This window comes from Haliotis rubra, unplaced genomic scaffold (genome assembly GCF_003918875.1).
Source record: "Haliotis rubra isolate DU_JTF1 unplaced genomic scaffold, ASM391887v1 Scf451, whole genome shotgun sequence".
NCBI lineage: Eukaryota > Metazoa > Mollusca > Gastropoda > Lepetellida > Haliotidae > Haliotis > Haliotis rubra.
Window position 1 is genome coordinate 548730 of NW_025767137.1, and position 14810 is coordinate 563539.

General features: G+C 40.4%; 1 protein-coding gene across 2 annotated transcripts in view; it reads left to right on the forward strand.

Moving 5' to 3' along the window:
- Positions 1-14810, forward strand: part of LOC124289918 (protein DENND6A-like) — a 49007-nt gene that overhangs the window by 7911 nt on the left and 26286 nt on the right. For both annotated transcript variants that reach the window (XM_046726589.1, XM_046726590.1), the window contains exons 3-4: positions 336-378; positions 9078-9187. In XM_046726589.1, coding sequence (XP_046582545.1) covers positions 336-378; positions 9078-9187 — 153 coding nt within the window. The remainder of the gene's footprint in view (positions 1-335; positions 379-9077; positions 9188-14810) is intronic.

Here is a 14810-nt window from a genome sequence, read left to right on the forward strand (position 1 = left end):
AGCAGATGCAGAATTGGGAATGTGACATTGAGCAATATTTGCATAGATTATCTTCTTCAGGTAGTGTTGCTTTTTAATAGCTTAGTGCTTTGTGTTAGCCTATTGTTATTTTATTGTTTTTAAATTTCATGTCATGCTATTCAACTCTATCATAGGTAGATGCAATTAAATGTATGCATGGCCATCAAATGAAAACAGGTCACCATTATATGAGATACCGGAACATATTGATTAAATCTTTCGTAGCAGAATAACAAACGCATGAACTTCATACTTGCAGTGATTACTGTATGGTACTTTCATGGATTCATCCAACCTTTGTTTGTATTTTTCAGAAAATGAACATCTGTTACTTGTCATTTCCTGATTCGAACTCAGGTATGTATGTGAACTCACACTAATAATACATTGTCATGTCACCTTCCACACTCATCCCTGTGTCTATCATTACGAAAAACAAACACACAAAATACATGACTACTATAGCAGTAAATATATACAAATTTCTTTTGAAAATACTCAGCTGCAGTATTATCATGTGATGTAGGAACATGGGGAGTTCGTCCCGTGAAAGTCCGGGTTAGAATATTGATCTTCAGTAACCCATGTTTGTCGTGAGTGGCGACTAACTTTAAACCCAGCTTGTATGTACTGCTGACTTTGTCATACACACCAGTCACTCCTATACACACTACATGGACGTCCTTTGATCAAACTAGGGCAGGTGATATGCATGTGAAGATGGGTGTGGTTGCATGAAGAGAGAAGGCAGTGAAAGGGAAGGCTAATATCTGATGTTATTAGTATCCCAGCATATTCCATCTCAGAACGTCCAGCTTAGATCTTCAAATTGTTTACCTTAAATTGTCACCTGAACTATTCAACACAATAATATAGCAGGTTATGTTTTGGGTTGTTTTTTTTATCTTTTTGTTCTTTTCAGTTCAGTAGGTGTACGTTCAGGTTGGGTGTGTACAGATAAATGTATTACGTATGAATAACAATTTCATGTAATTTCTATAAAGCAGCAAGACATTGTTCGTTGGATACTGTACTGAAGTGTGCGTGAAATAAGCATGTATGAACATCAAAACTGTTTGAAGTTGTATAATTTGAATACTGATAAAAGACAAAATTAAGACATGAGACAACTACATTAAGTCTGTAATACAGTCATCAAATATTTCAACTTTGCATGGTATGAGGGCAGAGCGTCTTCAGCCTTTCAGCCTAAGTTTGGTAACATTATGAAAAATTACCCCTTTTAAATGTACTGAGTTCGGAATATATCATTTAGATTTCATTTTCCAAAGGAAGAAATTATATCTGAATTTTGGGGCCCTTTGGATGTGCATGTTGTCATTACAGGTGCGTGACAAGGTGTGTCATTGTATATTGATTTGTTGGTAACTTGGCACTGTCAATATTGTATTGATACAAATTGATCAATATCAATTGTATATTAATAATTCACCACAGACGTGTACATTTGCCAGTATCACCATGAAGTCTGACGACAGTTGTTATGGATATACAACTTCTCTATTCTGTATAGGCAACGTTTCGACATAGATTCTAATGTCGTTGTCAAGCAAGTGGTGACACCATTAAAATTGTCCTCATTCTTCATCTCCTAAACATCTGTCAATCAAAGAAGTATCACCATGGTTAAGATGGACATTTAGATGGCAAAACATTCAATTGTAAACATTAGCCAAGTCCATGAGCTTGAAATAATACAGCATGAAATTTCATATCTTCAAAGGTCTTTTTTTAGTTTTACAAAATAATCAGTTTTATTGTTCTGTCACTATACCATGAGTCAGTAAACTGATGCTAAAATTTCCATTTAGTGAAGACTCTGTGGCTTTTGTGGCTTTTCAGACACTGTGTGTAGCAGTTGGACTTTCAAAATCATCAGACATCAGTAACACTGGTGAATTATAAGGGTGCACCCTGTATACAAGCTGGGGTGTTCATGCCAAGCAGCGTGAGCTTAACTTCTTTGAGTGGTGGGACGGTGGGGTAGCCTAGTGGCTAGAGCGTTCGCTTGTCACGCTGAAGTACCGGGTTCAATTCCCCACATGGGTACAATGTGTGAAGCCCATTTCTGGTGTCCCCCTGCCGTGATACTGCTAGAATATTGCTAAAAGCGGCGTAAAACCATACTCACTCACTCACTCACTCACTCACTCACTCACTCACTCACTCACTCACTCACTCACTCACTCACTCACTCACTCACTCACTCACTCACTCACTCACTCACTCACTCTTTGGGTGTCATTTTAGGAGATGGAGAGTCAGATAAGGACAAACTTTATGGATGAACAACTATTTTGATACAGATTTATGAATCGTTGATACCTGCTTGACAACGATGCAAGAATCTGTATCGAAACATCGTATCGCCTGAATAAAGGAGTCGTTGAGCCACAAAGTTGACCCTTACCTAAGCCAGAGTTTGTCTGATCGGAATCTGTGACCTTGACCCTGTTCCACAATGCCATCTTAGCGCTAGGATGATCAGAACTCTTATTCATCAACATTGGCTTCAGACACACATAGTTGTACATAGCTCTGTGAAATGTGGGCCAGGATGTGTGTGGTGGTACCCTGAAGTTGTGGATCTTTACTTATATTGAAAAGGAGCCCTAGGGTTTTACACTATGTGCAATATAGGGCACAACAGTAGAGGGGCTAGGGTAGCCTAATGTGGTTCAGGGGACTGTGAGACAGACTAGGTGGTACCCTGAACTTGTGGATTCACTGTAGATCATGGTTTACAATATGTGCAATACACACAAATGTAGATAATGGACGCACAATATTATTCATTGTACCCACAACACATCTTTGACTTTGGTAAGTGTTTGGTTGTTTCTTTAAGTTTAAGAGCAGTAAAGTGCATAATTTCATCAATCAGTCCATGTGATTAAAGTTTCATTCGAGGCTCTAAAGAAATTGCCAGAGCGTACAGTTCTCTACACTGCCGCAGGACCCTCATATTGCCTAGAAACCCTTAAAACTAATACTTAGGGGTTCCTGGGACTCCCATGTTTGTGAGTCGGGGCTTGTTACTCGATATATCAATCAGTCCGGCTGTTTGGCTATCGAGTCAGAACCAGATGATCCAGACCATATTGACCTAGTTAGGAATCAATCAGGATGCTGAGAAGAAGAGTGTTAGCGGTGGTTGGTCTTGTCACCTGCAGGACCCATTTCATTGACATATTGATAAGATACATCCAGCAGACACTGTTTGGAAGCCCTAATTACACAAACATTGCAGTTCAGGTTATATGGATTTATATGGATCATTTGGCTGGTCTTTATTGGCCATATGACCACACCCACCTTTCAATTCAGTAGTGTCATGGTAACTTAATTGTTGAAGCAATGGTTTGTCACACAAAGGGTCTGTTTGATATGGCCACAGTGGTATTACCACCTGTTATGTTGTAGGGTGAGTGAGTTTAGTTTTATGCCGCTTTTAGCAATATTCCAGCAATATCATGGCGGAGGACACCAGAAATGGGCTTCACACATTGAACCAAGGTCTTCGGTGTGACAAGCAAATGCTTTAACCAGTAGGCTACCCCACCACCCCTTTATGTTATTGGAATGTTGCTTATAGTAATGTTAATCCTTGTCTGTCTCATAGTCCCCGAGGGGCGGTAGGGTAGCCTAGTGGTTAAATTTTGGCTCATCACGCTGAAGACCCGGGTTCGATTCCCCACATCGGCACAATATGTGAAGCCCATTTCTGGTGTCCCCTGCCGTCATATTGCTGGAATATTGCTAAAAGCGGCGTAAAACTCAACTCAGTCAGTCAGTCATAGTCCCTGAACTGCATTATTTCCCTTTTCACCCAACCCATTGAAGCAAGTCTAGATTTCCTCAGGTTCTTCTCCCGTCTCGCTTGGGCCCCTTTTCAATTTAAAAGGAACTATTTGTTTGTATACCAAGATTTCCAGGCACACATATTTATGAAAACACAATGCCATTTAGTATGTTAACAATGAGTGACATGTTATTTAGCATATTTAGCTTGAACATTGCTGATTGTAGCACTCACTCACTCACTCACTCACTCACTCATGGTGCATCCGATTGTTTGTGGTTTGTCTGTCTGTCCATCGTTAACAAACATATTTTAGATATCCTCTGAACGTAAAAAGACTGCAGATCTGGCACAGTTTTGGTCTTTAAGCCCAACGTGACTTTAGATATGGCCACAATTATTTATTCATCATTAAAGTGAGCTACAGAGCCTTGTGACTCCATTTTCACACAGGATATGGTTGTGATATAGTCTTGACTGGATTATATTGAACAGGCTGTGGAATTATTCATTCAGACTGAAAATTAATATGTGTGAAATTACTGATTATTAGTGTGTGAAATTGTTCAGACTGTTGGAAATGTTTAAGTCCTTGATCTAGGTCATAGTCTACATACACTAAAAGTATATAAAACTTAATCTGATCATACATTTGGATGGCACCATTTCTAATCTTATGTCATTGTAATTCTGAAATTAAAGACCCATAGTAGTGAGTGAATTTTGTGTTACGCCGCTTTTAGCATTATTCCTGAATTTCCAGCAACATCACAATGGGGGACACCAGAAATTGACTTCACACACTGTACCCATGTGGGGAATCACACCTGGGTCTTTGTGTGACAAGCGAACGTTTTAACCACTAGGCTACCCCATCGCCCCCAGTTCATAGTGATACATAGCTATGACTGATTCTGTTCTGTCAATTCCCAATGACCTTGTTTTTCATTACACATGATAAAACCATTTACAAATGGCCATTTTTGAGACCCACAGATGTCCTGACCTTGAAGTTGTCTACATTATAAAACTTTTAATGGAGATTATAAACGGGGTAAAATTTGTTCCACAAAGCACTAACTACATACATAAATGTTCAAAATCAGTTTATCATGTTGCAGATGCCATCACTGTTGTAACTCTGAACGTCCACTGGAATTATCTAATCGATTTGAAAGTAATGATTTTCATGATATCTGTATTACATGCTCCTTTGCTTTCATTGTGACAATATATGCTGGAAATGAACAATCAACTCTACATTTATCATGGCCCCTTACAGCTGAAGTTCAGCTGACAGGACGTAATGAGACTGGTGTGTCTTGGAGCAGATCTTACGTTCACTCAAACTAAATAGCTGTGTAGACATGGTAAACATTGGATAATTGAGTTTTTCAGCCTCACTGTCAACTTTACAATCAATAGATTGATAAATCTTGTTTCACGTTACGGACTCATTATTCCTGATTGTAATTACTGGTAGCCATTAATCATTATCAAATATCTACAGGATTAATTATTGATTCGTTATGCACTTACTGCTCAAATTGAATCACTGGACGCAAAATGCCAGTAACAGCAAGGATAGTGCGACACACAGTGAGATTTATTTATTTTAGGCCAGACCACCTCATTTCTTGTTTCTGGAATATTGCTGAGTGCTGCATAAACTGAACTCACTAACTCACTGAAAGATTGCGCTCTCGTGCTCACCTGAGTTAATTTGTCTTATGTTGTTATCCTGAGTGCGGCTTAAAACTAAATTCACTCACTCAATCACTCATATTTAGATTGTATGGAATCCACAGTGTTCCTGGACTGATGTTGATATATGAAATTTGTAATACTGATATGATTACCACATACAGCAGTTGTAGAAGGTGAATTTAACAAACTGAATCGTGTCAGTGAAACTATTTGCCAAACTTCAAGTGATGTGTGCATGTGTGCAGTATTGATCAGTGCACTATAGGAGAAGTAAATGTTCAACAGCTGATGTTGCACCGACGTGCTATAGATCAGTCGTGACCCGTCACGTGATGTTGACATGGGGAAGTGGTGTAAGGCATAGTACCTACTTCTGAAATAATGTGTGTGGATGTCAAGTGGCTTTTGCTGTCATGGTATTCAAAATATTCCACTCTGTTGTCTCCAAGTGTTGCTAAGGTCATGGTTGTTGTGGACGGTGTGGCATTGGTCGTTAGTGTACCACTGAAGAACCATCCATCCATCCACATCCATCCACTCACTCATCCATCCAAACATCCATCCATTCATCCATCCATCCATCTACCCATCCATCCATCCATCTATACATCCATCCATCCATCCATCCATCTATACACCCTTCTGATCCATCCATCTATCCACTGATCCATCCAATCCATCCATCTGTCCATCCTTCTGTCCACCCTGTCCATCCATCCACCCATCCATCCATCCATCCACTCACCCATCCATCTATACACCCATCCATCCATCCATCACATGCAACACACATTTGTCTGTCCATCCATCCATGCCCATCCATCCATCCATCCATCCATCATCCATCCATCTTCATCCATCCATCCATCCATCCATCCACCCATCCATCCATCCACTCCACCCACCCATCCATCCATCCATCTATGCACCCTCCTGTCTGTCTGTCCATCCATCCACCTGACCATCCATCCATCCACCTATCCATCCACTCATACACCATACTGAAATATACAGCTTCTTTACAATGGATCTGTGGCCTTCAAGTACAAACATGCACATATACATGCTACATGTATCAAGGACAAGCACAACATATACATGCTACATGTTTCAAGTACAAGCACAACATATACATGCTACATGTTTCAAGTACAAACACACACATATACATGCTACATGTTTCAAGTACAAACATGCACATATACATGCTACATGTTTCAAGTACAAACATGCACATATACATGCTACATGTTTCAAGTACAAACATGCACATATACATGCTACATGTTTCAAGTATAAACATACACATATGCATGCTACATGTTTCAAGTACAAACACAACATTTTTCTGTTACTGGAGGTTAGGTTTCATTTTACATCTAGATCACGATGTGGTGTCATGGTAAAGTCAGCAGGAAGTTTGAAGCAGAAAGAGAACATATGGGAATTTTGATGTCATGTTCGTGTTTCTGAGGAGTTAAGCTATAAAGGGAAGTATCAGAAAGAAAACAAACTGAAAATGTTTTTCATATTCCTCTTACAGTTAAAAACAATAGGACCTGCAATGTGGCTATCACACATATAATATGTTCTAAATTTTAGGTCCCACTTTTAGAAAGAATCTTGCTCTGAAACTAGCTGAAATACTCTTTTGTCTTATCTGAACGAAAATTCCATTTGAGTAATAAATTTTGCCTTGCTCATGGGACACAGAATATCTCCATGGTCGTTATTTGCAACATGGATACGACCCGTGAAGATTCGGGGTAGAATAGATCTTCAGCAACCCATGCTTTCCACAAAAGGCACCGCTCCATTGGTGTAGTGGTTAGGCGTCACGCCGAGGAGGAAGGTCATGCTCGCGTTAAAATATGGTACTTGTTGGTGGCCTTTCCGAAGAGGTGACTAACGGGATCGGGTGGTCAGGCTCGCTGACTTGGTTGACACATGTCATTGGTTCCCAAATGCACAGATCGATGCTCATGCTGTGGATCACTGGATTGTCTGGTCCAGACTCGATTATTTACAGACTGCCACCATATAGCTGGAATATTGCTGAGTGTGGTGTAAAACTAAACTAACTCACTCACTCACTCCAACATGGATACAAAATATGTATCCAGTCAAGTATCCCTCGCTGTGGCTAAATGTTGATGACATCTATGTCTGACAAACCCCACTCACCCATGTCTTTACCAGAGATAGAACCAGGGTATTGAAAAATGGGGAGCACAAAACCCAGCTATAATGTGGAGAAAGCCTATAAGGGGGACTGACACTGACATTTCAGGGATTCAGGATTAGAAGCTATCTCAAGCTGTCTGTGGGCTGGGCCGATACACTATGTCATGATACGATACTTATCGCGATATTTACCTGCGATACGATACGTATCACGATACATACACCTTGAAAGAATGACACAGTATTAAGATTTAAAATGATGTATTTCAAGGAATTTGTGTATAACAATAGCACTATTGTAATGAACAAAAAAGTAATTCTATCATACTTGCATATTTTTCTCTAAATAGGAACTTTAACATGTTTAAGATTATACTGTTTTGAAAAAAGGTCGTGTATTATTTTGTATTGATACACCAGTCGACGATACGATAGCTGTATCAAACTTAAATGTATCGTGATGTATCGGTGAATCGTCCAGCCCTACCAGTCATAAGAGGTGACAACATAGAGGGGTGGATATGTATATATGAGAGTGAGGGATCGAATTCCGAATGGGAATCAACATAGCAAACGAACTAGAAGCTGTACTCTACTGAGAAAGTGTAATCCCAAAAAGACCATATGTTACAATAATAAAGGGGTGTCGATTGTGATGGGGGTGGTGGGGTAGCCTAGTGGTTAAAGCGTTCGCTCGTCATGCCGATGGCCCGGGTTCGATTCCCCACATGGGTACAATGTGTGAAGCCCTTTTCTGGTGTCCCCCGCTGTGATATTGCTGGAATATTGCTAAAAACGGCGTAAAACCATACTCGGTCAGTCAGTCGATTGTGGTGACTGGGTATGATTTAGCTGAATGCAAAGCCCATGGATGTATAGTAATTCTATCCTTTAAAGAGGTAAGTCTAGATAAGCTTACAGTCTAAGGATGCCAGTCTGTGAGGGGATATTTATGTTTTTTACTAATTATCCTGTAAACTGTTAATTATTACCTTAGAGACTTGTGCAAGTCTAGGTATGATTGTACCCTTGTGTTGTTTGCCAATGCTCATAGTATCAATCACCGGTTCATCTGTTACAGACTAGATTGTCAGTTTTTTTTGAAAATAACATTTACCAACAAGCGTTCTCCAAAAATGTAATATTTGCACCCCTGCACCCCTTTCATGGTCTGCCAGTTGTTGCTGCTGCTGTAGCGATGTTGCTGTGTCAGTGGTATGGCTGAACACATGTGATCAATAAATCCACAGTGTCTCTCATTATCACTCTTGCTGCTGCCCTGAGCTGTGACACTATTGACACACATGGCCATTATGTTTCATGTTCCTATGTTTTCCTGCAGGCTGTATGGGAGACACGCAGTTTCACTTCCGGATCCGACAGTGCCCAGGCCGACGGCAGATGATCCAGGCACACAGCCAGTACAACCGAGATTGCCCTGTTTCACTTCAGGTAACCACACATAGTAAAGCAGATAAAAGGCAGAACTGTTCAAATGATGATACAAGCACAAAAGTTTGCACAGTCATCACCTTTGAATTTTAATCTCTAAAATCCAAGATGGCTGCCAAAACTATTAATCACCAATTTCCAACATGGATGCCAAAAAGAACTGGTCTCCAGAAAGCAAAGTTGGCTGCCAATTCCCTTTTCAAAAGTCCATTATTTGCCTTCTAAGGACTAGGTTTGAAGACTTCAAGTATTTTTGGTGGAAGGACAAGATGGGTCACCTGCACGTAGTGCTTGTTTTAATGCACACCATAATGGTTGGTTGGTTTGTTGTTTAACGCCGCACTCAGCAATATTCCAACCATATGGTGGCGGTCCATAAATAACTGACTCTGGACTAGGCAATCCAGTGATTTCGTGCAACTGGAATATGATGACATGTTCCAACCATGTCAGAGACCCTGAAAACCAGATCCTGTTAGTCGCCTCTTACGACAAGCACGGGTTTCTGAAGACCAATTCTGAAAACTGTGTGATCCAAATATTGGACATGTCTGTGTGTCACTATGCTCAGATGGACTGAATATGTGTTCACGTTATCAACCACTGGGTGTCCAAGACATAATGCAGGACCATTATTTGGCTAAGGTTTGTTCGCTGAGATGAACAGAAAAATTTCTTTTTATATATTTTATTAAAATTCTTTGAATGTTTTGAGATTAAAAGGCTTTTAGGAGCTGATGTTAGGTAGCCTAAAGCTCTTGAAATGTTTCAGTAGAGAGTTTTCTGAAGGGCGGTGTTTAGTTTATAAATATTGTGTTGAAATTGCCATGTCTCCTGAGTAGCTACTTATGTGTAAGTCGTAATGTCACAAATATATTTGCACTAATTAGGAATAATCCTCTGCATATATAACAACTTGATTTTCCTTTCACACATTTTATTAAATATTACATACATGAAAACAATCAATATTTCATTGCTGTTGTTTCAAGATAATATCCTCCCAGTTTAGATCTTCTGTGACCTCCATACAAGAAATATTTGAGAGTGTAAAACCTGACTCATACACTGACTGCATGGCAATATGGTACATCTGTTAACATTGATTTGCCCTCTGATAACATCTGACAGTTTCCCTGTATGATCAAAATATGAATCTGGAGTATTGAGGGAATTAATCGCAAAATACTTGACTCAGGAAGGCCTTATAAAAAAGTTTTGTACAAAATGTTTGAGTGTGTGTGAAAAGTTCAGAAGGAATAAAGAATGAAATTTGTAAGGGTGAATGTTTCTTAGTTTAGGAAACATATAAATAAAAAAAATGGTTTATGACACAATGGTTCCAAATATCTTCAGTAGTACATGGTAGTCTTTCTGTTTTGGTTGTACGTGGACTGGCAAATGCAAACAAAAAAAATGATAAAAAACACATACATTCAGTTACACATAGTTTCCATTTTATGTTGTAGAGTCTTGTGAAACAAACAAATTGATTGTTTAGGCCTTACTGGATCAGCAAGGTGTATCAAAATGAGGCAGGGAGACATGTTTGTATTGATTTCAATGACAAAGCTAAACAGGTGTCAAGCAGGTAGATGAATTCTAGGTGTATTACACAGGACTGTCACACAGGTAGATGAATTCTAGGTGTATTACACAGGACTGTCACACAGGTAGATGAATTCTAGGTGTATTACACAGGACTGTCACACAGGTAGATGAATTCTAGGTGTGTTACACAGGACTGTCACACAGGTAGATGAATTCTAGGTGTATTACACAGGACTGTCACACAGGTAGATGAATTCTAGGTGTATTACACAGGACTGTCACACAGGTAGATGAATTCTAGGTGTGTTACACAGGACTGTCAAACAGGTAGATGAATTGTAGGTGTGTTATACAGAACTGTCAAGCAGGTAGATGAATTCTAGGTGTGTGTCAGCAGTTCAAAATCCCATTGTAGATGAAGCCCGGACTAAGTCAGTTTTCATTTTGACTGGCAATCAATTAATGGTATCTTACTTAGGGGTGGGCTACTAGGTAATTTTTACTTATGGTTTCAAACTGCAAATAACCTTTGGATTTAATTTCATATCTGCTCAAAATGTATCAATTAAATTTCAAGTATGATACAAAGGTATAGACTGTTTTCTTTCTATTTATCACTTTTAGTAAATAGTCCAGTAAATATTAGCGTCAAAATACCATGTTGATGTTTCTTCATAATTACATCATCATGATTATGTGAAAATCAGGGCAAGTGGCAAATTACTCATGAAAGTTACTTTCAAAGTCCACTTGCCTGTGGCAAGTGGCTTTTAAAGGTAGATGAATTCCCCTGGTTGTACAGGACTACCCAGGTAGATGAATTCTAGGTGTGTTGTACAGGACTGTCAAGCAGAGATGAATTCTAGGTGTGTTGTACAGGGCTGTCAAGCAGAGAGATGAATTCTAGGTGTGTTGTACAGGACTGTCAAGCAGGTAGAGAGGTGAATTGTAGGTGTGTTGTACAGGACTGTCATACAGGTAGATGAATTGTAGGTGTGTTGTACAGGACTGTCAAGCAGGTAGATGAATTGTAGGTGTGTTGTACAGGACTGTCATACAGGTAGATGAATTGTAGGTGTGTTGTACAGGGCTGTCATACAGGTAGATGAATTCTAGTTGTGTTGTACAGGGCTGTCATACAGGTAGATGAATTGTAGGTGTGTTGTACAGGACTGTCAAGCAGAGAGGTGAATTCTAGGTGTGTTGTACAGGACTGTCAAGCAGAGAGATGAATTCTAGGTGTGTTGTACAGGACTGTCAAGCAGGTAGATGAATTGTAGGTGTGTTGTACAGGACTGTCAAGCAGAGAGATGAATTGTAGGTGTGTTGTACAGGACTGTCATACAGGTAGATGAATTCTAGGTGTGTTGTACAGGGCCTGTCATACAGAGAGATGAATTCTAGGTGTGTTGTACAGGACTGTCAAGCAGAGAGTGAATTCTAGGTGTGTTGTACAGGACTGTCAAGCAGAGAGATGAATTCTAGGTGTGTTGTACAGGACTGTCAAGCAGTAGATAGATGAATTCTAGGTGTGTTGTACAGGACTGTCAAGCAGAGATGAATTGTAGGTGTGTTGTACAGGACTGTCAAGCAGAGAGATGAATTGTAGGTGTGTTGTACAGGGCTGTCATAAAGGTAGATGAATTCTAGGTGTGTTGTAAAGGGCTGTCAAGCAGAGAGATGAATTGTAGGTGTGTTGTACAGGGCTGTCAAGCAGAGAGATGAATTCTAGGTGTGTTGTACAGGGACTGTCAAGCTACAGGTAGATGAATTGTAGGTGTGTTGTACAGGGCTGTCATACAGGTAGATGAATTGTAGGTGTGTTGTACAGGACTGTCAAGCAGGTAGATGAATTCTAGGTGTGTTGTACAGGACTGTCAAGCAGGTAGATGAATTCTAGGTGTGTTGTACAGGGCTGTCATACAGGTAGATGAATTGTAGGTGTGTTGTACAGGACTGTCACACAGGTAGATGAATTGTAGGTGTGTTGTACAGGACTGTCATACAGGTAGATGAATTCTAGGTGTGTTGTACAGGACTGTCAAGCAGAGAGATGAATTGTAGGTGTGTTGTACAGGACTGTCAAGCAGAGAGATGAATTCTAGGTGTGTTGTACAGGGCTGTCATAAAGGTAGATGAATTCTAGGTGTGTTGTACAGGGCTGTCAAGCAGAGAGATGAATTGTAGGTGTGTTGTACAGGGCTGTCAAGCAGAGAGATGAATTCTAGGTGTGTTGTACAGGACTGTCATTGCAGGTAGATGAATTCTGTAGGTAGTGTTGTACAGGACTGTCATACAGGTAGATGAATGAACAGGTACTTCTAGGTGTGTTGTACAGGACTGTCAAGCAGGTAGATGAATGAATAGGTGTAGTTGTGTTCGTAAAACCCATCACAGGACTGTCAAGCAGGTAGAATTCCAGGTTGTTGGTGCAGGACTGTACACAGATAATGTCACCTACATTGTCAAGCTGCAGGTATGAATTGTAGGTGTGTGTTGTACAGGACTGTCATCAGGTAGATGAATCTTAGGTACAGGATGTCAATTATGGTCTAGGTGTGTTGTACAGGACTGTCAAGCTAAGAGATGAATTCTAGGTTGACCAGGTGTACAGGACTGTCATACAGGTAGATGGTGTAGGTGTGTTGTACAGGACTGTCAAGCAGAAGATGGTGTGGTGTGTTCTACAGGTGTAAGGGCCGTAAGAGGACCAGGTGATGTATGACCGTCATACAGGTAGATGTAATCAGGTAGATGAATCAGGCAAGCCGGTAGGTGTGTTGTACTCAGGACTGTCACAGGACTGCAGAAGATGAATTCTAGGTGTGTTGTACAGGACTGTCAAGTGGCTTGTACAGGACCGTCAAGCAGGTACAGGACTGTCAGGACTGTAAGCAGAGAGATGAATTGTGGGTGTGTTGTACAGGACTGTCAGTGAGATGAATTCCAGGTAGATGAATCTCTAGGTGTGTTGTACAGGACTGAGATGAATTGTAGGTGTGTTGTACAGGACTGTCAAGCAGAGGTGTGTTGTACAGGACTGTCAAATTACAGAGAGATGAATTGTAGGTGTGTTGTACAGGACTGTCAAGCAGGTAGATGAATTCTAGGTGTGTTGTACAGGACTGTCAAACAGGTAGAGATGAATTCTAGGTGTGTTGTACAGGACTGTCAAGCAGGTAGATGAATTCTAGGTGTGTTGTAAGCAGGACTGTACAGGTAGATGAATTCTAGATTATGTGTTGCTAGGGACAAGCAGGTAGATGAATTGTAGGTGTGTTGTGTACAGGACTGTCAAGCAGTGTAGATGAATTCTAGGTGTGTTGTACAGGACTGTCAAGCAGAGAGATGAATTCTAGGTGTGTTGTACAGGACTGTCAAGCAGGTAGTTGAATTCTAGGTGTGTTGTACAGGACTGTAAGATGAATACAGGTAGATGAATGTAGGTGTGTTGTACAGGACTGTCACACAGGTAGATGAATTGTAGGTGTGTTGTACAGGACTAAGTCAAGCAGAGAGATGAATTCTAGGTGTGTTGTACAGGACTGTCAAGCAGAGAGATGAATTGTAGGTGTGTTGTACAGGACTGTCATACAGGTAGATGAATTCTAGGTGTGTTGTACAGGACTGTAGATGAATTCAGGTGTGTTATACAGAGATGAATTGTAGGTGTGTTGTACAGGACTGTCAAGCAGGTAGATGAATTGTAGGTGTGTTGTACAGGACTGTCAAGCAGGTAGATGAATTCTAGGTGTGTTGTACAGGACTGTCAAGCAGAACAGAGATGAATTCTAGGTGTGTTGTACAGGACCGTCAAGCAGGTAGATGAATTCTAGGTGTGTTGTACAGGACTGTCAAGCAGAGAGATGAATTGTAGGTGTGTTGTACAGGACTGTCACACAGGGTAGATGAATTCTAGGTGTGTTGTACAGGGCTGTCAAGCAGAGAGATGAATTCTAGGTGTGTTGTACATGACTGTCAAGCAGAGAGATGAATTGTAGGTGTGTTGTACAGGACTGTCATACAGGTAGATGAATTCTAGGTGTGTTTGTACAGGACTGTCAAGCAGGTA